Genomic DNA, 23963 nt, shown 5'->3' on the forward strand with positions numbered 1-23963 from the left:
GATCTTTTTCATTGACTTTTTCTTCTTCAACTCTGTTTTGTCTTTGTTGAGTTAAGGCTTTCAAGAGCACCAGAATTCTTTCCTCATCTGCAAAACCCGAGGCAGATCAATTTATTTCTTGTGATTTTGGTATTTCCTCCTAACAAAAATCTTAAATGGAGCTAGGAGAAATAAACTCTGATTTGCAAAGCATGCCAAAGATGGTGCCTCACAGGTGGAATGCAAAGCCTTTATTAATGATGCCCAGACTAATTCTGTCTTTAGCACAAGGGCTCAGAGAGCCAGCAACTTAGCAGTTTTGTGGGGTGGGGGTGGGGGGCGTGTCAATGAAATAAATGGGGTCGTAAAATATGCCTAGACAATTGGATAAAACTGGGACTTAGGGGGACTCCTGCACTCCAGGAAATTCTCCAAGTCTCCATTTATCCTCAAAATGAACAAGAAGCTTAAGTTTCAAATTGAGTGCATTTTCCATCCATGGATTGGCTTGTTTTGTTCAGTTTTACTTTGAGTATTTGAGGTTATCTTTTCGACGTAACAGCTAAACCCACGGTTTCCTTTCTCGTAAAACCAAAACAAAAAGGCTAGAAATTCAGGTGCCTTCTGTGTGTGCACATGTGTAGTACATACCTGGGATCAAAGCCAGCTATATAAAGTCCTTGATTCTGTGTGGGTTCAAACACATTTCAAAGCTTCAGGATCCTGAAAGTTTTCGCTCTGCTTCCTGAAGACCTGAACACCGCTCCCATAAAGCCATGGCTTGCTTTGGATTCCAGAGTCATGGGGCTCGGCTGGACCTGGCTTCTAGGACCTGGCCCTGTACTGCCCTGTTTTCTCTTCTCTTCATCCCCGTTTTCTCTAAAGGTGAGTGAGGCTATTGGAGCATGGAGGTGGAGGAGGTGTTTCTCCCACCTGGGTTTCATTCCTTTTAGCAGTCAAGGGCAGTGATTTATAGCAAATCCAGAAGCTAAAGGTGAGACTCCAGTGTCCTGGCGTGGGCAGCTCTGTATTCCAAGGCAGGCAGGGGACAGCTGGCAGCAGCATATCAGCAGAGATACAGCTCTTAGCAGTTGGCTGGGCATGGAGTGGGAGCTTAATGAATACATGTGAGTTGGTCTGGAAGACATGAGCAATTTCAGACACTTCTATAAGATTAGAAGAAAATACTGCAATGTTAAGTGGTTTAAGAGAGAAAAGATACCAACCATCCTAAATCCATTTGGGCTTGGAATCAGGGTTAGCTCAAGATTTCCCTTTTTCTGACTTACTTCACTCTGTATGACAGACTCTAGGTCCATCCACCTCATTACAAATAGCTCAATTTCGTTTCTTTTTATGGCTGAGTAATATTCCATTGTATATGTGTGCCACACCTTAAGTCAGAAAGAGAAAGACAAATACCGTATGCTAACACATATATATGGAATTTAAGAAAAAAAAAATGTCATGAAGAACCTAGGGGTAAGACAGGAATAAAGACACAGACCTACTAGAGAATGGACTTGAGGATATGGGGAGGGGGAAGGGTAAGCTGGGACAAAGTGAGAGAGTGGCATGGACATATATACACTACCAAACGTAAAATAGATAGCTAGTGGGAAGCAGCCGCATAGCACGGGGAGATCACCTCGGTGCTTTGTGACCACCTAGAGGGGTGGGGTAGGGAGGGTGGGAGGGAGGGAGATGCAAGAAGGAAGAGATATGGGAACATATGTATATGTATAACTGATTCACTTTGTTATAAAGCAGAAACTAGCACAGCATTGTAAAGCAATTATACTCCAATAAAGATGTAAAAAAAAAAATTTCCCTTTTTGAAGAACACTGATTTAGGCAAATTATGGGAAGTTTTTTTCCTACCCAATTCAAGGTTTTAAGGTCCTCTGATTCACTTTTATAAACGGATTAGCCTGCTTGTTTAAACTTTCAGCATTCTTTACTCAATGCAGGGTTTTAAGGTCCTCTTAATCAACTCTATAGTTAGCTAATTATTTTAAAAAATGAAAGCAATTTGGAGTAGTAAAACAAACAAACAAAAAAAGAAAAAAGAAAGGAAGAAAGAATGAATGAATGAAAGAACAAAAGAATGAAAGAAAGAACGAGCCATAGGTCAGTTTGGCATAAGATACTTAATTGCTGCCTGACTTATCTCTGGACTTTAGGTGCAGATTCCCCAGTTTTCAGATGAAATAAAGCTCTTTAGAGGTTGATACCTGGTCTGTTACAATGGTGTGAAATGGTGACTGTTTTACCAGAGGGTGAATTTCAACCTTCTCTCCCTCTAGAGCTTCTTGGTTGAAAAACCAAGCGGTTTATACAAAGTAGGTGCGCAAAAGATATTTGATTATTAATTTTTACTGTACAAGAAATATTCATACACGTTTTCTTATTTTACATGTTTTGAACATGTAAAGTTAAATAACAGAGAAAGAATCAAATTTACTTTTAAGAAAATTTATCTCAACCTGTAACTGGGATCCTCCCATGGTGGATATTGGAAAATTGTGTAACCAGATTTAGTGGTGATAATTGGGAGCTTGCCTCGGGGGAGGGCAGGAAACTTGGTCTTCTTTAAGCTTAGAGTCAACACAACAAATGGGCAGGATATAATGATTAATGCACAAAAAACCTTTAATACAGGGCTGAATTTGATTCAGTACTGCGGTGGAGTTATAATAGTACAAAGGATGCTCAGAGGGCATCTCTGATAGACAGAAATGAGGGTTGGGAAAGAAAACTACTGTCTAGCCAACCAGGGCTGCTGGATTAACCATGGCAATGGTTAATGGCTGCTGCCATATTGTTCTCTCTTCTGAGGACACAGGTTGCCTACTACAGGTGCCTGGGGGAAAGGACTAATGTTTTCAGAATAAAGTGATTTATACACAGGAAGAGGTGTCCTGGAAGCTCAGATTGGAGTGGTAAGCTGGGATCAGATAATGGAGACAGTGGAAGTCATTTGCTTTTGTAATCAGTGGTATATAAGGCATGAAAGGGTTTGAACAGAATGAGTGACATGGTTCAGTCCAAGTTTTGAGTGTCACTTGTGTGATTGATTGACTAGAGAGGGGCCCAGTTAGTTACAGGAAAATAATTTGTCATGAAGCCACCATTTTTTAGATGACGTGAGCCCTTTTGTATGGAGAGCTGGCCTCCCTTCTCCTGTAGAAGCCAGAGGGAGAGGAACAAAGGAACACAAGGCGTTCGAGTGAAGGAGAGAGGGCGGTGGAAGAGGTGATGACAGTGGCAGGGGAAGCCCATAGAAGTGAACAGCAGGGTTGCCTCAGCCTACAGAGGAAATGACCCGGTGCCCTCGTCTCGGTTGCTTCCTTCATCAAGCAGCATCCCTCATTCTCTGGTAATAATGCAGGGAAGGGGGCGGCCGGCACTGTGGGCCAAGGCTCAGCTCCTCGTGGGCGATTGAGGTCCAGGCCCAGATCAATGCGGGTAGAGGTTATTAAGGTATACTTTGAGGGATAAAGCAAGACTCTATACCTCAGCCTCCAAACTTTCCCTTACTACTCTTATAGGACCTACAGCTGTATCATAACCTTAGAATACCGGAGTGGGAAGGCACTCTGATGTCATCTGATCTAATCCCCTCTTTTGCATGTGAGGGAAAAATGAAGCCCACGGGGGAGGCATGGCTTTCCCCAAATCACCAATTTCACGGTAGAGCCAGCCCTTCTGTTTGTCACATCAGTGTTCTTCAAGCCACAACCAACTGCCTTCAAGGCACTGTTTTCCAATAAGGAAGCACCTTCATGGAGAGTAACTGGAAGACACTGGCGAGATGGAGGGGCTGCTGGGGTGGGTGGAGAAGGAAAGGGGTCGGGGAGGGTGATGGGTTTGTCGATGGGGGGAGAGAAAGGCTGACAGGTGAAACTGGAGGGGGCCATCAAAGATCAACTTTGCCCGGCCTGAGGGTTTTGCCTGGACCTGGTCATGGGCGAGCATGAGTTCATTGAGTTCCCTTTGGTTTTCCTGCTTTAGGGGTGCACGTGGCCCAGCCCGCAGTGGTGCTGGCCAGCAGTCGGGGTGTTGCCAGCTTCGTCTGTGAATACGGGTCGTCAGGCAAAGCCGCCGAGGTCCGGGTGACGGTGTTACGGAAGGCGGGCGGCCAGGTGAACGAAGTCTGCGCCGCGACCTACATGGTGGAAGATGAGCTGACCTTCCTGGAGGATTCCATTTGCACTGGCACGTCCAGTGGGAACAAAGTGAACCTCACCATCCAAGGGCTGAGGGCCACGGACTCCGGGCTCTACATCTGCAAGGTGGAGCTCATGTACCCGCCACCCTACTATGTGGGCATGGGCAATGGAACCCAAATTTACGTCATTGGTGAGCATCATTTACGACGCCTTTTGCATTGCTGTCTCTTCTCTGTGTGCAAACAGTTTTGCTCCTTGATTTCAGGTCCTTCATATTTAGGATTGTGAGAATTCTCTTTAAGAGTTCTCTGGCATACTGCATGAATCCTACTCAGTACGGGTGGTGAGGCAAACGACATTCTGTTTATAAAATAAAATGAGTTGGAGAAGGTGTTTTTCCTCCCGGCAGGTTGGGGACTCACACTGGAGTGATACCTAGCATGAAATTTGGCCTTGGCCTTTGATCTGAAACTCCTGGCAAAGTAGCCCCAACAGTCAGACTTACCTGGGGTCCAGCGATTCCAATTAGGGGTGGACATCAAGGTCTGGAAGCTTGAATTTTTTCCTTCTCTCACCAGTGGGGGGAGTACCGCCCTAGAATTTAGAAGGCATCTCAGGGAAGTTCTGCTTTGTTCTCTGTTGCAGATCCAGAACCATGCCCGGATTCTGATTTCCTCCTCTGGATCCTGGCAGCAGTTAGTTCAGGGTTGTTTTTCTACAGCTTTCTCATCACAGCTGTTTCTTTGAGCAAAATGGTGAGTGCGGTGCCGATAACGCACCACCCTTGGTCAGAATACCTTTAGTGATAACAACTGGCCAAATGACGCTGTGGAGTCGAGTTTTCTTGAGATGAAGCAATAAATGAAGAAGAGGAAGGGCAGTGGTAAAGAACACACTAGAACCCTTGGCATTGGCCTTTGAGGTTTCAGGATGACTAATATTTTATATGAGTGTGTTTGCCATTGAATGTTTGTGTGCTTTTGCACAGGGTTTCATTTTGAGTAGCTGAACAACACGGGGTAGCTGTTTTGCTCTTTATCTTCATGACAATTGTACTTAAGTTAATAACCCCGAAACATAAGATTAGGTTGGGCAAAATGATGCTGGAGAAGACCACAGGGGTGGTTAATGTCCCTCTACTTTACCTGGAAAGACACTTTACTCTGTGTCACCCTACTTGAGCCTTCCTTGACCAAGCTGTAGGCGTCCACGTAACACATGCGCAGGGCTCCCTGTTACCCAGTCCTCCAGCCCAGTAAATGAGAACCCAGTTTTCATTGACTACAGTTGTCATAGAAGAAGCAGAGGTATGGGATCCGGACTTCTGTCAAGATTTCTCACAGTCGCTTGCAACCTCCTTTGCCTGAGGCTGGCTTTGCCATTCACAAACCTCTCCCTCCCCTTCCTCTCTCCCCCCACTCCTCTTCCACTCCCTTACTCCCTCCCTCTCTCCCTCCCGCACCCCTACACTCTATTCCAAGATCCTCTACTCAATCTGTTCTGCTGTTGTAGCTTCTTTCTACCTCATTTGCTACAAAGTGCCACACTAACTGGTAGACTAGACCTCAATTTAACCGAGGTGATAAAAACTGGGAACTAATGTGGACCGAGAAAAAAGTAATAAAGAGTATGTGAGGAGTAGAGATGAGACATACTGCTCGCAAAGAGAATAATTGAAGTTTATTATCTTATCAAGCTCATCCCCTCACAAACAAGATCCAGTCAATTATCATAGGCATTTTGGGTGTTCTTTCTAAAGCTTTCTTGAAGTTTCTTTCTGCTATCTCCCAGTCAGGGAAAATGATTTCTATCTCAAGTCAATAGCACAGAGTTATTTATCCGAAATGAATTTTAATAGCTGAATCAAGAAAATCTCCTGGGGCTTATAATTCTGTATGTTGTGAACATCTATTTTTCAGTGGGGTAGGAACCCAATATTTGTTGAATCCTGTTATAGTTAGAAGTGGCTTCTGTATTCCTCGATACTAATTACTGTTTCTTTTAATGTTTGGCAGCTAAAGAAAAGAAGCCCTCTTACTACAGGGGTCTATGTGAAAATGCCCCCAACAGAGCCAGAATGTGAAAAGCAATTTCAGCCTTATTTCATTCCCATCAATTGAGAGACCATTATGAAGGAAAAAGACTATTTTCCAATTTGTAAGAGCTGAGGCAATTCTAACTTTTTGCTATCCAGCTATTTTTGTTTGTTTGTGCATTTTGGGGGATTCATCTCTCTTTAATATAAAGCAGGATGCAGAACCCAAATTAAGCGTACTACAATTTAAAACAAAGGAGCAGAAAAACAGAGCCGGGCTGGTTCTGTCACATCTGATCCAATTTTAGTAAAAGCATCACTTGGGAGCAATATGGGGATGCAGCATTACAATGTGGAGTCAAAGACATAAGTTAGGGAATGGTACAGTCCCAAGAAAGGAAAGGAAGAAGTAAGAGCGAGGATGGTATTGTATACATCTTGTATTTACCTGTGAGAAGTTTATAGCTGAAATGATGTTTTCAAGTAAAATTTTTATGCTGTGTTATTTTTCTTAACAAATATATAATTACATAAAGACTTAAAAAATACTCACATGGCTATATTTTAGCCAGTGATTCCAAAGGTTGTATTGTAACAATATGTATTTTTTATTTGATAGTACTGTGCATGGGGGCCACGTGTGCTTTTGTGTATTTGCTGGTAGTTTGAATATAAACACTATATGGCAGTGTCTTCCCACCATGGGTTCAGGGGAAGTTTTATGGAGAGACTCAGGACACTAATACACCAGGTAGAGTACAAGGTTACTTGCCAACTGGCTTGGAAACTGGATAAGGTCATAGCTGATTCTTGCAGACATGTTGGGCTGAGTTGGTGCTGACATGGGCTTTGGGCTTTTATGCCAACTCCGTCCACTGGTTTGCAAGGAAACCAAAGCTGGTGGTATCTGAGTTAACTTGATAGAGCACCATCATCATCGAGAAAATGGCTCATTTCAGGAGTCTTGTGGGTATGAACCTCAAGGAAGCTCCAGTTCCATGGGGGCCCCAATTCCTTACACATGGTTAATGCCGCAGACAGAAAAAAGCAGCAGATGGCAGAACAGGATGCGAAGGTCTCTGAAAACTAACACTGTTGGTGTTTTTTAACTTGATATTTTCCGTGAAAATGCAACAACATGTATAATATTTTTAATTAAATAAAAGTCTGTGGTGGTCGTTTTCCACAGTTGTTTGTGACATTCCTTATATGTGAGTATTGTGTTTGAGTTTATTTTTGGTTGATTCATTTAGCAGTTGGTTGAGTCTCCAATATTAGGAATACTGAGAACAAATCGAAAAAACCAAAAAGTGGGGCTTCCCTTGTGGGGCAGTGGTTGAGAGTCCGCCTGCCGATGCAGAGGACGCGGGTTCGTGCCCCGGTCCAGGAGGATCCCACATGCCGCGGAGCGGCTGGGCCCGTGAACCATGGCCGCTGAGCCTGCGCGTCCAGAGAAAACCCAAAAGGGCAAATAATGCTTCATGAATCAGCCCTTTACCTGCAAGCCATTCTTGGAAGGAATTCATCCTCTGTCCTTTTGATTGCTTCCCCACTGTTTGGGATATGAAGCGATCTACCGCAGCTACAGCAGCCCTTGATAAATCACACAGCGCTCTCTTTAACACAGGTTCTTTACCCCCTCTTTCTTACCCAGACCTTTCCCAGCTCTACTCGAGCACTGATTACAGTTGCCATGGCAACTCCAGTGTTGTCAACCGTGGTCCTTGCAGCCATTTTGCTCTTCTTCTGTGGTAAACGGAGCTTTCCCTTGCAGCTTCCAGAGGGACTCTTTCACAAATGTGAGGAACACATCCCCTCTGTGATTCTTGGTTAACCGGTATGTAGCCTCAGCCTGTTTGGTTTCCACTTAAGCGTTCTCATTCCTGACCTCCACATCCTGTTGTTGTTTTGTGCAACGATTCTCAGGGTGGCCAGGGATCACCTATAACTGAATCGACTGGGTCACTTCCTAAAAATGCTGATTCAAGTGCTTAACCTCAGATGCACTGAATCAGAACCTTTGGGCGATGGGGCCAGGAGTTTGCTCTCCCAACAGCCTCCTCAGCGCTTCTTAGACCCCTCAGGTTTTGAGGACTGCTGTTTAGGCAGCTCTCTCTCTCTTGCTCACTAAAACTCTCTCTTTTTTTGCAAGCAAGTGCTAACAAACAAATGAGAGAGCACATAGTGAGCATTCCAGAAAGATGTGTTAAATAAAAAGGAATAGGTCTTCCAAATATGGTAATGGCACTTACCTAGAATAAATTCCTGCTATGCAGAAGACTGTTTCTCTTGATTTCTTGGTCTTTGGTTGGAAGCCATGAAGAAACACACAGTTTATGAGGCCCAACGGATAGTCTGATACCATTTCTGCTCCTCCAAATGTCTTCTCCATAGTTGATGGAAGATCTAAATGACAGAGGGCCTTAGGCAAGGGATCTCTCGGGCATCTTTCAGACACCATTAGACAATGGACTACTTTACATAAGCTTAATATCTCCTCTACTATTATCTGAAATTCTACCATTAGCTATTCATTGAGTTAAGCATTGCCTACTTCACTCAGTCTCAATTTTGAAGACATATTAATAAAATACTCTTCGGCTCCAAAGAGTTTCTCCTATGATAGAAGAAATAGGCAAGAAAGACTGTGACCTGAAAGGGTGGAAAGCAAATATGGGCTAGGGGTGTCTGGGGACCAAAGGAAAGCCTTTTCTAATCCCTAACTTGTTTATGAGGGTAGATCCATTGTCTGCAATACTCAGAGAGATGCATAGCACTCAAATCAGGGGACCAATGGCCTTATGGCCTTCCAGGCTTCATCACCATCACCATCTCTGGGATCAAGGTCTTGGGGAAGCCCCAAGACTCCAGTCATCATCAAATGAGGCTTGGTCCACCGTGGCTGAGAGGGGAGGGGTCCACTGTGCCCCTCCTTCCGGCACCACTAGTCTCAGGTAGGAATGTGGAAACAAGAGGAGCGAGAGAGAGCTACCAGGGGTTGCCTGGGTCAACCCCAACTCTTACCAGTTCCCAGCACGTACCTCTGCTCATCTCCCTTATTCCAATATGGTACTCTCATTTCTGCCACTTCCTGTTTCCCTATTCATCACCCCCAAATATCTTTATCCCTCATTTTTGCATCTGTAAACATTTCAAATTCTGCCTCGTCCATCGGATGTGCTGACACTTCAAGCCTACATGGATTTTTCTCTTCTGTTTCGCAGCTATATTCAGTTTCATCTCTAATAATTTCAGATGCCTATGTCTATTCTCCCTAGCTTGGATGGAAACTTCTCCAAAATAGGCATCACCACAACTTTAGGCACACAATAGATGCTCAAACAAGTGTACTGGAGAGTTGGGGAGCTAGGACATCTGGGGCGATGAGAGGGACATATCTTCTATGCAGAACATGGCTGTTTTGAACGGGGAATGACCCCAACTTACAAGGAGCATGCTATGGTTATGCGAGAATCGAATCTTCCCATTGGCTGTATTACTGGTTTCAATTTTCCCCATTTTTGAGTGAGAAGTTCTAATGCTTCAAGCCTAATCTCCTTCCTCCTTGACCAAGAGAATTATGTGTAGGTCAATCTGTTTCTCAGCTTAAACCTTTGAGACTGGAATGTGAGCTCCCTCTGGCTCCCTTGCCCCACGCATTCTACTTTTATCTCAATCTAAACTTCCAATATTTTTGGGGGGAGAGGGAGATGAATTCTCATTTTTATTCTCTGTTTTTTGAACTATGGGTTGCTGCTAAAACTGACTATATTTTTATACTGAGTCTGTACCTTCTTTTGTCTCCACAGTTGATACACACTTACTTTACTTGGGACCAAAACTTGCAAACTGTTGATGTCACTCTGCTGTTAATTGGAGCAAAGCCAGTTGGAAAGGTTAAGAATTTATACACTTAAGTTATCGGTTTTGGAGTTCTCAAAGTGAAGGAGAAGCTGGCTTTCTCTGGAAAGCTATTTCTATTGTTTTACTTCTCTTTTGCACCTGGTTAGAGCGATGATTTAGGTGGCTTAGAGACCTTGTTTTATTTTATAAATTTGTTTTTCTCAGCTCAGGTCAATTTTCTTTGTTCAGACCAGAAAGATAACACATCCTATTGGTGGAGACGGAGGAAAGGTTCTTTACTTCTTCTTTTATGTGTCCTTGTCTACAGGCTGGAATAAGAGTTAATAGGTTTGCCAGATTCAGCCAAAAGAAAAAAAAACAAAAAACCCCAAAACCCAAAAACAGGATGCCCTGTGTTTGATCTGGCAACCTTATCAGAAGGAAACTTGGTACCTTAATATGGTGTGAATAAAAAGTGTTCTGGAGACCCCTCCCCAGGAGTTTCTGGGCAGGAACAGCCTGAGACTGGGGCTGCTGCTTCAGTACTAACACAATCTTCTGTTCTCACTCCTGGGCACATGTTGGATGGATGCTCAGTATCGCTGGGGGCTAATGGGTCCTACAAAGGTGGCAGTTACTTATCTATTAAATTTTTTTTTCTTAGAAGTCAACTCACTTTGTTCTATACGGTGAGGAGTCTGACATTCAGACCCTTCTTGGAAATCTTTGCTTTCGTGGGTGGACTCTATTACAGCTGTTCTTACACTGATTGTGCACAATAATTATCTGGAACATTTGGAAAAAATGTGGATTGAGGTGCCTCAGATCCAGAGCTTCTCGTTTATAAGATCTGAGACAGGGCCTGAGGGATTTTAATTCTTCAGTGAGTCTCTGAGATCTTACTCTCAGATGCCCTGGTCTAACTCAGGATCCTACCATCACAGATGACTAGGACTGGAGAAAGGACCTTGGAAATTGTTTTCACACTTTAGAAGAAAACGAGCCTCAGAGACATTAGGAAACTTGTCCAAGGTAACAAAGTCTGAGAAGACAGGTCTGTAGATTTTCACATCAGGGCTGTGCTGTGGGTGACACTTTGAGCCTTTCTGCTCAGGGACTGTCCTTTTTAGGCTGCTTGTGGAACATCACTGCCATCACCCCAGGCCACCTCTAGAAAACCTGTTTTTCCTCTCACCTCCACCCCAGCTGCTCTGTTAAGTCTCAGCGTGACCATTACTACTCTTTCCTGCCTGATGTTGGCTCCATCTTTTCTATCTCTGCCTTAACCTTCCGGGGCCCTAGCAAGAGGGTCTCGGGTGATTCTCAGTAATCCAGCAGAAGGATGCAGCAGAAGAGAAGACAAAACAACTGCTGCCAACCTTCTGTCTGCAAAGCTTACGGTGCCCTGAGAAAGCTTCTCAATTCTGCTGGAAGTCATGGAACAACCCAGTGAAACGATACATGTTCTTTTTTTTTATATCACATGCCATCAGGTTACCATAGCAACCAACCTTGTTTTAAAAACATGATATTAGTCACTCAAAGTGATCTTATCTATTTGAACAAAAAGAGGAGGCTCTCTCTGGGAGAAATTGTAGGAAATATATTTCAGGACGTGACTTCAAATTTTCGAATGCAATGAAAGTGATGTCTCACGAATTACACTTTTCTGAGGACATTGCCTTTTTTTTTGCTTCACCTTGACAACATTTTAGTCTGTTCTGTAGCCATCCCACTGTTATTTTCTTCAATGGGTTGAACACGAGCCTTGCTTTCCTTCCTTGCAGTTAACTGCAAGTCAAACACAGTCTTTAGTCTCCCGTGAGCATCTGTTTGTCCCTGGCACATCAAAGTTATCCTTAACCATGACTATAAGGACCGGAAGCTTGGATTTGTGAATGAAGACTAGCATTCTCTAGAGTTGCTTTCCTATCGAGGAAGCCGCCATGCTGGATACAGTTCATGAGCTCCTTATTTGGATTGAAGAGGGAAAGGAAACCGACTCATGAAGGCTTCCACACTGCATGGGTGTAAATTAGCTAAAGTAATCCTCACAAGGTCCCTGGAGAAGAGATACTGACATCACCCGCATTTTACAGTTGAGGAAGCTGAGGTTTTAGGGGATTTTATCACTTGCCCAATCTCACACAGCTAGCAAGTGGCAGAGTCAGGATTAGAACGGATGTTGAATTCCAAAGCTCAGGCTCTTTTCAAATGACCACGTCTGAATTCTGGGGGTCTATCTGCAAAAGGAAAAGGGTAACATGGAAAGTGAATGGGGACCAAAGTGTTAGGGAAGCAAAACATGTTTCGTGGGGGTTACACATGAGGGGTTACACATGGGGGGGTTAAGCAAATATTCTTGGGGGTTACACATGGGGGTTAAGCAAATATTCTTATTTTGAATAACTGTTTCAAAACAAGTGTTTTTTTGTTTTTTGATGTTGGGGGTAGGAGTTTATTAATTATTTAATTAATTTTTGCTGTGTTGGGTCTTCGTTTCTGTGCGAGGGCTTTCTCTAGTTGTGGCAAGCGGGGGCCGCTCTTCATCGTGGTGCGCGGGCCTCTCGCTATCGTGGCCTCGCCCGTTGCGGAGCACAGGCTCCAGACGCGCAGGCTCAGTAGTTGTGGCTCACGGGCCTAGGTGCTCTGCGGCATGTGGGATCTTCCCAGACCAGGGCTCGAACCTGTGTGCCCTGCATTAGCAGGCAGATTCTCAACCACTGCACCACCAGGGAAGCCCAAAACAAGTGTTTTAAAAGGCTTTTTGAAGGTGTTCATTATGAGATTAGCTCCAGCAGCTGAGAATTGCCACCAGAGAATGAGGAAAACAGGAAATCGAAGACATGTAAAAGTGGACCATAGGTGGCAATCCACAGTTTACGCAGTAGCTGCTTTCCCAGTCACTGGCGCTGAAGTCCATGCAGCAATGTTGCTGGCTGGCCTTGGATATTATTAGCACTTCTCACTCAAAAATGGGGAAAATGGAAACCAGTAATACAGCCAATGGGAAGATTCGATTCTCGCATAACCATAGCATGCTCCTTGTAAACTGGGGTCATTCCCGTTCAAAACAGGCTGGAGGTAAAAGAAAGCACTGACCAGTGGAAGTCAGCGGAAGTGACCTTGCATGTATACCTGTGACCCCTGGAATGGGGCTAGTTTCTAAAAGGATAATAATCAGCTTGGAATAGAAGGTGAGTTTTGGGGATGGGGGTAAAGAGAAGGGAGAGTCTCCGAGTTGGGGCTGAGGGGTGCTGGAAAATATCAATGAGTCCCTTTGAGGAGAACAAAAGAAAGAAAACAAAAGACAGAAGCCTGGAGTTCCCCCCAAATGGCAAACAAAGTAGACCAATATTCTGTGAACAAAATTATCAAGCAAGACCCAAGGCCACAGGTCACATAGAAGATTGAGAGAAGCGCAGGTCAGAAGCAGGGGACCATCCAGCTGAGACTGTGACTGAGGTAGCCATGTAGACGTAATTCCTACTAGAAGTCAAAGTGTGGGAACCACCGGAAAAAAACCCTTCCTTGCCAGGAATGAATATGAAAGGCAATGGTTCCGCTCTGGATGGGTGGTGCTGGAGGCAGGTATGTGTGTGGGACAGGGTGGGCACTGTGCAGGGGTGAAAGCTGATTATGGGGGAGCATCACAAAAGGACTGCTGAATGGAGAGACTTAAGCCTGTGCGAAGCTGAGCACCCTGGACTGTGCTTGTGCCGATTTGAGTGTTCATGGTGTTTGTAACTTGAGCTTGAGGAGATGATTTAGGAAGGGCATGAGAGCTGTGTTCAAGACATGAAGGGCTGTCATGTGAAAGAGGATCTAGATTTGCTTTGTGGGCTTCCTGGAGCACTCAGCCCTGGTGTTCCAAGGAGCACGTGATAGAAAGGAGGTTTAGCACGATTTTCCTTCTAATGTGTACACTTGGATTCAGAGCCGGGGAGAGTGCATTCTGATGGGTCATATTGCAGATTGGCTTGGGGCAGGCCTGCGGGAGCCTCATCAACATCAGCTGGTGGGGAAGGGAAAGAATCAGGGGAAGTGGAATCCTGGACTCCACCCTCAGAAACTTTCCTCTTGTGTGGTGTTTTATATACACTGGGATCAAACTAGTCTGGATGAATCTGGCTTTTGCCAACTCTCTTAACACTTTTGGCTTCATCAGTCACAGCTGTACTAATGCTGTCTAACTTGGCTGCCTAACCTATAAATTTTTTCAAATCAGACATCACTATGCCTAGTGAAACTGAGAGAATTATTTTATAATCTCACTCTCTGGAAACAAAATAGTCAATGGAAAATTTTAATACAAAAAGAATGTGGTAGAAACACAAATTTAAGTCATGAATTGAAAACATGCAGCAAAATCTTTATCCACTAGACTCTACAATATTCTGTGACCATCTGTGGAAATATAGAGGTATTAAATTAGATACGGGCTGGTTTTTCTCTTTGCAGAACATAACAGAAACCTAACTGGAAAACCCGCAGCAATAACATAAAACCAAATGTGATGTCTAGTTCCTTCAAGGTCAAAATTCATGTGCAAATGAGAAGAAAATTACATGCTTTGCCCTTGAACAAAAGGACCTCTGTTAATATTCTTATTAAATACTTCATGTTTCTAAGAGACGGTTAAGAAAGCAAATGTACCATCTACCCGGAGTCTAAATTATATTCAAAAGTGATGACAATAGAGACAAATGTGTAATATACAAGGTTGGTCTTACTTTACTTGTATGCCATTGTTTGAAGGTTTTCCTGTGCATAGATTTATAAGTCTATGTTCAGTTCCTTAAAAAAACAGTCACTGGCTTTTCCACAGAATCAAGAAAATGAGTGCAGAAAAATTGATCCATTTGACAAGAGAGCATATCAATATGTCCTGGCCTGAGGGCAGGAGGCTGGCCAAGGTGACCCCCTAAGGTCCTGTCCTGCGGAGTGAGGTACTAGATCTGTCCTTTGGAAGCCTGTCTCCAAGGAAACGTCTGTGGAGCCCTGAAAAGTGAATTGTCAAGGGTAAACGGACTAGTAGTCCTTGTTTGGAGCTAGGAGACCTCGCTCTGCTCTTGGCTCCGCCCCAGTGGGTTTGCAGTTGCCTGAAGCCATTTCTGGGTTAAGCACCCTTTAAGAGCCATCCTGGTCTCTTTGTTGATGGCTCTAGCCCCAGCTGAACTCCCATCCCCAGACTTATTCTTACACCGTCTTGTACTTATGTCATTTGTTATTGTTTAATGCTCATAATTAAGTACCCATGCATTAATATTACCGTGTCCCCAAATACAAAATGAATTCCCCAGGGGACTTTTACTTCATGGAGGCAGTGTGGGGTAAGAGTTCAGCATGGCCTCTGCTGCAAGGGGCCTGGGGCTAATCCTGCCCCATACTCTATGCCTCTGTTTCCCCTTCTGTAGGATGAGGTTGCAGATTGAATGAGTTGGTGTTTATAAAGTGCTTAGCATGTGCTTAGCATGGGCCTGGCATGGGCTGAACACTGTGTTGTGTAGCAATATACGTAGTAACTGTATTATTTCTTCATGACCCCTTATAGTACTTGGCACGGTGCCTGGCACAGATCAGGTCTACATTTTTCCTGTTTGCCTTCCTTTCTTGCACCTTTCCTTCATTTCCCCTCCAGCAAATATTTGCTAGGCAGATAGAGCCTTTTAAATAAGACTGATACTGGTTAAAATGGACATGTGCATTAGTTTGGGTGACTGAATTCACTGTATCCCCTAGTTATTCTTTTCCAGATCTACTCTGCATGCTCTCCTACTCTGCTCTGTGTGGGGAAAGCTGACCTGAATGGACCACAACACCGGCCTTCCTTGCCCTCTGGAAATCACGATGGATGGAAGGCAGCAGCAGGAGATGGGTGTGGAGAGACAGTGATTGGGGTATTTCTTCCAGTCATCCCTGCTTTGACACAGCCTCCAGGGCAGTAGCCGTGTCCTTCCCTGACTTCAGCTTTTGTTGGGTGGCTTCTTCTCCTCATTTCCTGCCCTCACTGAGCTCTGGTCACTACTTTTGCCCCTTCTCCTTAAGCTCTAGGGAAAATAAAGTATTTCTGTAGTTGTTGGTTGCTGAGGAATCTCAACATCCACTGTTTGTCCTCAACGCTGTCCACACCTCTGTAAGAAGTCCCTTTATTCAAGTTTCTTCAGTTGAACCATCTGAGATGAACTCTGCTTTGTGCTGAGATCCTAACTGATAAATCACAGATCCTTGGAAATGTCCTCTGTGCCTCTGGATGCCCATTTCCTTCTCTATAGTGGAAGGGGGCTGGTCAGACTCGCTACCTCCAAGGTCCCTTCTAGGTCTGAAAGCTAGAAGCTAGCATTAGAATTCAGAGCAACCTTGAGAAGCTGCAGAGATTTTCAGATATAAACAAGGTGAATTTCAATTAAGAACAAGTGTAGAGGGGTGTGCTTGGGGAGGAAAAACAAAATTATAGAAATGTCAGGTGGTAAACGGCTGGCTGTGTGCAAGTACATCAGCAAAAAGAAAGAAAGAAACAAAAGACTCCAGGATGAGTAAGCTGTGCTGATGCTGTTCACGTTGAGTAAATCTGGGGGATAGACACAGAGTGTGATCTGTAGGAAGTACAAGGCGGTCCCCTGGAGTTGCTTGTCACCACACACACTAGGCTAGGGTGTGGTGATTTGATTCGGCTCAGTAATTTAGAAGAGCTGAACTTAAGAGAAAAGAAACCCAGAGTTAGATTGAAAATCGTAACTGACTTCTACAAAGATCAATTTCTTTTTTCCTTCCTCCCTTTGTTAGAGCCTGAGGGTAGATCAAGGAGCAGTCATCATTCATATGAAGGGACATCTCAAGTCCCTGTGTCTGGGAAATGAACTACTAGAACAAGTTGTATCTTGGCCAATTATGAGCGTAACCCTGGTCATAAATTACAATGTACAGGGATTGGTGTGTTGTCATTGGTGGTGTCAGGGTCTTGAGAATGTATTCTTTTCACTCTGCCCAATTTTTTCCACTTTAACGGCTTGGACACTGAACAGTTACTGACACAGAGTAGGTTTTCAGTAAATATCTCTAGTAGAATGAGTGCCTGATTGAATATGAAAATGGGGCTATAATCATTCAACGGAGTTGAATGAAGCTACGACCAATATAAGAGGGAACCTCAAAGGCTTGTAGGGCCTTTATTTGCTAGGTATAAAACTGCAACCTACTTCCTAGGAAATGATATAAGAATAAGCTGTAATCTAGAATTCTGCACATTTAAAGAACAAACGTCAAGCACAAGACTTCATTAATGGAGTTCCTCCAGTGTCTGGAAGAAGACCTGGCTTGTGGTCAATGCCAGAGGAGGCCTTGGGTAGCAGAAGAGCAGGCAGAAATTCACGTCTCCTTGGTGGATGATTTGGGGAGGAGTGTGTTACCCAGAGAAGGGCCACCTAGGACTGTGTCTACATGTTTCTCAAACATTAGTTTCAAAGCAGAATACTCAGTCGTTTTAGTTAGAAGAGGACTCTTCAAATAGATCTGTTCTGCATTGTGATGTTAAACTCTTTCCATTCCTTTTGGGTGGTAAAGACCTGAGTGCAGTGCTTATTTCTAAAGCATGTCTTTTCAAATTGCTATCTTGGTTTCACAATCGGTTCACCGGGAGAAATTGGAAAGATGACAGAATCTCCTGAGAAAATACTGCTGGATTGTAAATAAAGACTCCTAGCTCTGAGTCCCAGACCCATCACTAATCAGCCTGCCAGTTTCACACAAGCCACTTAACTTTTCCGGGCTTGTATTTTCTCAACACCTTCCACTTGAGGAACATATGCCTGTTTTAAAAGCATTTTCATGTACATAGCTGAAATGCAAGTAGTCAAAGAAAATGGTATTTCCTTTGATCATCATCACTACCCTAAGAAGTAGGCAGTGCCAAGCTGGTCATGGCTTAGAGACGAGAAGTTCAAGGTTTAAGGATGTCAATTAACTTAGTTAAGAAAAAGGCTCATATTAGCCCAGACCTTCTTACAGGAAGTGTTTACTTGATCAATCATTTTCAGCTTCATTTTATTGTGGTACTGACTTTGTGATATATTTGATAAGGAACATAAATGTTAATATAGTTGCTGTCCTGTAAGTTTTAAAATAAGCAGGTAAAATTTATACAACATGGGCTGTGTTCTAGTTCCTTCTTGCTAGAACATTAATTTTTATTATTGAATGAAAAGAAAGTCATGTGATTTTTTAATAGATGCCCTTTTCCCCTCCCTCCCTACCCACCCCCCTCCAGACCTCAGAGCTTTGTTTTCTGGAAAGAATTCAGTACATAAGCTCCATAACAAATTAGACTTGAGACCGCACAATTGGAACAGTCAGAATGGGTTTGATGAGGTGTGCTAATCAAGAGAGGAAAGGAGCACAATTCATTTCTGAATTGGTTATCAAATTCTTCTTGTAAGTGACATGATTGAAACTGCCAATTGGTTTTGTAATCTGCTGAGTCCATATTTCTACATCTGTGAAAGCTCAGCAAACGAGCCCTTCTAAGCAAAGCAAGAGCGTTTCTCCAGCAAGAAATGTGATGAGGTGTTGCACCCTGTGACCAACCATTTCTCAAGAGACCTCTTTCTGTTTCACCTATCGAATTCCTTTATGATTGACAGGCAGCTTCACTCATTACTCAGATTTTCCTTCATGTTATCTCCTTGGCCAATCTGGTCACCGCAATACTTTTCAAAAACAGTCACATTATTATTATGGAATCATTCAACCCTAGAGCTTGGAGGGACTCAAAACGTCATAAGGTCTCTTCTCCCAAGAGCAGTCATTAAGTTTTCACATGTTGAATCCTTATCAGGTGGACCCCACTGTCCTTCTCTTCATCTCTGTTGACATATTCCATCAGGAAGTCCTCTCCGATTGCTTTCCATACTGCCATTCAAAATCTTAGGCTCCCTGAACTACAAAGTGGTGCCTTGATTTGTTTTACTACAAATTACGATAACGAAGATACTCATTTTCTTTGAGCTAGAGGATCTGTTTTGCCATTTTTAGCATTATAAGAGGAGCAGAAGCATTCTCACAAGGGCCAAGGCAGCCTGAGAAGGTCTATCAATGTTTGAGCCATAAAGAATAGAAGGTAATCCACTTAGATTCAATCTCAGGATAGTCTACTACTCTTTTGGTGACTACTTCTTTCATAAAGACATTCTGAGGAGTAGGATGTGTTTAATATTTGGGTAGGGGGCAAAGAGCATTAAGAAAAAATGATATACACTTAATTGTTTTCTTCTGGGTGTTTTAAACTCTTCCTTCCAGACGTTATAAGTTTGTTTCAAAGACACCCTTCTCATAACAGAACAGCTACAGCTACATGAATAAACACATTGTCCATCTGAAAGAACACTATTCACACTGCTGGAAACAGAGCTGAGTTAAACAATAGGTGCACAGAGCCAGGAGAGTGGCATTTTGCCACTTAATGAATTACAAGAAACAGATGTGAGTTTTTTAAAAGGACGCATAGCCTGAACTCGGCCAACTTATCAAGAATTAGCAAAAGGACTTCAGGTTCATAATTTAGAGAAAAGCCATTGACTCATTTGTGTATACACATGCCTTTGATGATCTCATCATATGATTTGATGGCTTTTCTCATTCAAAGACCCGCTTATTGTTGGAGATACTTAATGCTTTTGCTGGGTTGGGGTTGGGAATATAGGGAATTTATTTAGCATCCATTTACTGTCACCATATTACACCATAACATCATTTTCCACACATGGAATTTACTAACCATTTTCTTAGAACATAGTAGAGTGAGTGGGAGGTGCTGTTTATTAGAGGAGGTTAATATTTATAAGCTTCCTGAGGTCAAGCCTATGCCTTGCATTTCTGCTGTATCTCCTGGAGTACCTAGCACAGTGCTACCAGGGCAAGTACACATCATGCTTAATAAGAACACATTGCACAAACATATTCTTGGTAGCATCTCTCCTGGAAGCTTGCACAGAATCTGATCATTTACCTCCACACATTCATTAAGTTAAGACAGATCTGGGAAGGACAGAGAAGCAGCAAAGGAATGAGATTTTGTGAGATGAAAGAGAAGAACTGAGATGGGGGCTGGTGGGGTGAGGACTGTTGAGGGGAATGAGCAGGCGGAGATCATTCGGTAATTTGCGGCTGCTTCAGAAGCCAGAATTAAGTAAATGTTTTCAGCCCTAAACTACTGTATCTAGTCCAAGTCCAGAGCTATCAGGTGAACTGCTGTGGTTTCGAGATCAGGAAAGGCTGAGGGATAGGTCACGCAAAAAGAATACTGCTGAACATTTGTCAAAAATGAATTGGGCTGCCTGTTGGCTGGAACCCTTGGAAGGCTGTGAAAAGCTCGACTGGGAACCTACGGGATATCCGTTCATTGTCTTAGCAGCCATTTTTGAGTAATAGCTTGATTCTGTAGTCACTCTGGAGCTGTGATATCTGCCCCAACTTTACAAATTTTCTGTTTGTCCTAACAACTTTTGACTGGGAATTATAGCCTCCTTTCTATAGGGTTATGCTGTCATAACCCTTGGTAGTCTGTTGGCTTCAAGTCCTAGTGCTTGAGAAGAGGGCAAAGTGGGAGGACAGGAGATAAACACTAGTCAATGTTGTTGAGATTTAGCCATGCTCTGAGATTCCCCAGTGCAGCTTCTCCAGCAGAGTTATACCTGAAAAATCTTCAGCTGTTGTTTGAAGTGTGTCTTAGCCAGTGGGAGAGAGAGCTCTGCAGCAACAAACAGAATCCAATATGGCTGCCTCTCAGAGGGAGCCTGATGCCTTCACTAGGGTTTATCCTGTACTTCCAGTAGGAAGTGGTTATTATTCATCTGTTTCTTAATATAACACCTCCCCTTCCAAATTATCAAAAGGGAGAGTTTTAGGAATATTTTTAGCAGCACGAACTATAATGTTAAAAATAATGAGGACCTAGGGCTGTTGAAAGGCTATTTTCAATTTCAGTTAACACCTGGGCATGTCTGGTTATAGCACAGCTGCCAGAGGTGAACTTCACACTTCAAAACATAGCATCCCAGATTTCACAGTGGTCCTGGAGCTTCAAAACTCTTAACGCCTTTACAGTCCTTGTAAAAGCACGTATGGCAGCTGTCTGCCTTCCAGGGTCAGCTCTCTGGTGGAAAGGATGGAATTCGTGCAGGCTGGATCTTTGGAGTAATCTGAGGAAACGGGATCTGGTAAAAGCTATTATTAAGGGCCCTGTCTTAGGTCACATTTTACTGATTCAAATAGTTTACTGCCTTTCGCTATTCAAACTAGCACACTAAAATAAAGAAAGGGAGTTGTTTCAGTGTTTCATTAAATATGCAGGTCATTCAGACAACGAGCCAACCAGCAAACGGTATTCATAGAGACTGCTGTATGCCATGCATGGCTCCAGATACTTCAAGGATGCTTAGCTCCCAAGGAATACTGAATGAATAGTATTTTAGACTCCCTAGTATTTTGAAGTGTCGATTCCTACTGGAGTTGATCATGCAAGGCAATGCAACACAACACCTTTTGGATGGAGAGCAGTTATGAATTTTAGAGAGGGATAATATATATTTCGGTTCATTTTCTTAATTTTAGTAACTCAATTTCAGATTTTGATTTCTGACTGCAAGCTTCATTCTGCTAGGCTAGTGGAAAGAAATCTTAACCTCAGTCTCTCCTGGAGTTTCCCCATCTCTCCCCAGGATTGTGTCACACTTCTGGACCTTGTGCAATATTAAGACACTAGGGTAGGCTGATATCAGGTCTTTCCACACCTGTCCAGTTTCTTTCTTTCTTTTTGTTTTTTTTCCTCTTCACCCTTCAGGAATGGTGGGTCTCAGCCACAGCCATGCGCAGCTTGGGCAGGGGGGTCTTGGATGAGGCTGTTTCTGGTCTCATTGGCCTGTGTGTACCCTACAGCCATTCCCAGCCTTCTCTGTGGTATCGATGTTTTCCAGGTGGTGTCTCCAGGGAACGAGGCATAGGTACCCTCTGCTCCCTGACCTCTCTCTCTCTCCCCCGACCTCTGGGGGAGTCTCTTTCAGGGCTGAGGGAAATCCTCAGTTCACGCTTCTTTGAGAGGCTCCTTTACCCTGAGGACTTTTGTTTAAAAAAAAGCAGAAAGACCAGTGGGAGTAGTTTTGCCTTTTTTCTCTGGCACATTCTTTCCTTGAGACAAATAAGAGCAGAAGCAAGTTATGAGAACATTGGGGGAGGGGTGGAGGGAGTAGAGACAAGAAGTGAAAGGGAATAAATTACTATCTCGAAATATTATTCTTTAAAAACACTATGAATGTAAATGTACACATTCATCAAAATGGCAGGGGATGTAAAAGGAGAGGAAAAGGGGACTAGGAAGAAATAATCCAGCTCACAGGGGATTGGGGGGGCGCGTTCTCCGCATGCTAAGACATAGCTGCACATGCTCAATGGTACCTTTTAAAATTGGATAACATACAAATGGGTCACTCTTAAAAATGACTGTTTAATATGGGATGGCTCCATAGTATAGCGGGCAATCATCAAATGGCCTGTGGGGCAATTGTAATGTAGGAAGACTTTGGGGGAGAGGAATGAGTAAGTAGAAGGAAGAGAGAAAAAATTTCTCTAAAATCATTTCTCCTACTATTTTGTGAAGATAGAACCACTGTCTCAAAGAGTATTAGTGCTAGGAAAGATTGTTGGAGAGCCTATAGTTTTATCACTTAATTTTCTAAAGGATGGAAAGCTAATAACATTTGCTCCGAGTTTTCTAGTCCATGGCAAGAAAGGAAATAATCCTAAGTCTTTGGGTCCTTGTTCTTTGTGCTCTCCAGGACATTCTTACGTATAGCAAAGGTATTTAACAATTAAGTTACTTTAAGGATAAGAACAAACTGAAAAAGAACATCTCCATCAATGCCAATAAAATATTATTTGAGTGGATTTCAAGACAAAACCCTTTGTCAATATAACTGTTCCTGGTAGTTTATTTCCAGGAACCGAAGGTGTCATCTAAGGACTTGGATGGCATGCCGTGAATCATCACTGTGTTCTCAGACTCAGAAGCCCAGGCCAGCTGCATAGCCAGATGGCCCTCTGGCCCCAGTGGGTCTATCCTGCTGGCCTGAGAATTGGAAGCAGAGCAGAGCAGAGAGAGAGAGGGAGAGAGAAAGAGAAAGAGAAATTATAGCCAGTGGCTGCTGCAACTCCAGCTGTTGATACGATTCCAGACATGAGCACAATGAGGATTTGGCTGCCAAAAGAATAACACATATTCTAGCCAGAGAGAGAACTGCTAAGGATCTGGATGATTTGCTTCAATAAATGTGTGTTGTCTCATGAGCATCCAGTAGAGGAGTGCAGCTCAGTTTAATTTTTTTCTTCAGTATTATTTGAAGGAATGTATGTTGTGATTTTGTTATGACTTTGCTACTCAAAGCATCGTTCCCAGCAGCATCGGTGCCTCTGGGAGCAGGTTAGAAATGCAGACTCTTTGTCCCCACCCCAAACCCAGTGACTCAGATTTTGCATTTTTAACAAGATCCCCAGGTGATTCGCAGGCACCTTGGGATTAAGAAAGCACTTTAGGGGCTTACCTGGTGGCGCAGTGGTTGAGAGTCCGCCTGCCGATGCAGGGGACACGGGTTTGTGCCCCGGTCCGGGAAGATCCCACGTGCCGCGGAGCGGCTGGGCCCGTGAGCCATGGCCGCTGAGCCTGCGCGTCCGGAGCCTGTGCTCCGCGAAGGGAGAGGCCACAACAGTGAGAGGCTCGCGTACCGCAAAAAACAAAAAAACCAAAAGAAAGAAAGCACTTTAGGTGGCAAATAAAGGCAGGTCTTAATACCGGGCCAATAGGATTGGGTAGGCAAAACTTGACTGTAGGCAGCCTTGGGGGTGCAAAGAAGACCAGATTGAGATACGAGACCTGGTTCTAGACCCAG

At 43.6% G+C, this 23963-nt stretch overlaps 1 protein-coding gene across 2 annotated transcripts; it reads left to right on the forward strand.

The window, feature by feature from the left end:
* The first annotated feature begins 599 nt into the window (after positions 1-599).
* CTLA4 (cytotoxic T-lymphocyte associated protein 4) lies at positions 600-6327 on the forward strand. 2 transcript variants are annotated; one of them, XM_007454885.1, is made up of 4 exons: positions 600-864; positions 3994-4341; positions 4797-4906; positions 6167-6327. In XM_007454885.1, the coding sequence occupies exons 1-4, from the start codon at positions 756-758 to the stop codon at positions 6269-6271; spliced, it is 672 nt and encodes a 223-aa protein (XP_007454947.1). In that variant the 5' UTR covers positions 600-755; the 3' UTR covers positions 6272-6327. The 2 variants fall into 2 exon arrangements, with proteins under 2 accessions (XP_007454947.1, XP_007454948.1); XM_007454886.1 differs by lacking the exon at positions 4797-4906 and having other exon boundaries at positions 756-864; positions 6167-6234.
* The last annotated feature ends 17636 nt before the right edge of the window (positions 6328-23963 follow it).

The sequence above is a fragment of the Lipotes vexillifer genome, unplaced genomic scaffold (genome assembly GCF_000442215.2).
Source record: "Lipotes vexillifer unplaced genomic scaffold, Lipotes_vexillifer_v1.1 scaffold313, whole genome shotgun sequence".
Taxonomy (NCBI): Eukaryota; Metazoa; Chordata; class Mammalia; order Artiodactyla; family Lipotidae; genus Lipotes; species Lipotes vexillifer.

What these genes read in the sequence shown, in the direction of transcription:
- CTLA4 (XM_007454885.1), top strand. Translation starts at nt 756, where the DNA reads ATGGCTTGCTTTGGATTCCAGAGTCATGGGGCTCGGCTGGACCTGGCT. An exon ending in CATCCCCGTTTTCTCTAAAG is followed by an intron (nt 865 to 3,993) that starts GTGAGTGAGGCT and finishes TTCCTGCTTTAG; the next exon opens with GGGTGCACGTGGCCCAGCCC. An exon ending in CTGTTTCTTTGAGCAAAATG is followed by an intron (nt 4,907 to 6,166) that starts GTGAGTGCGGTG and finishes AATGTTTGGCAG; the next exon opens with CTAAAGAAAAGAAGCCCTCT.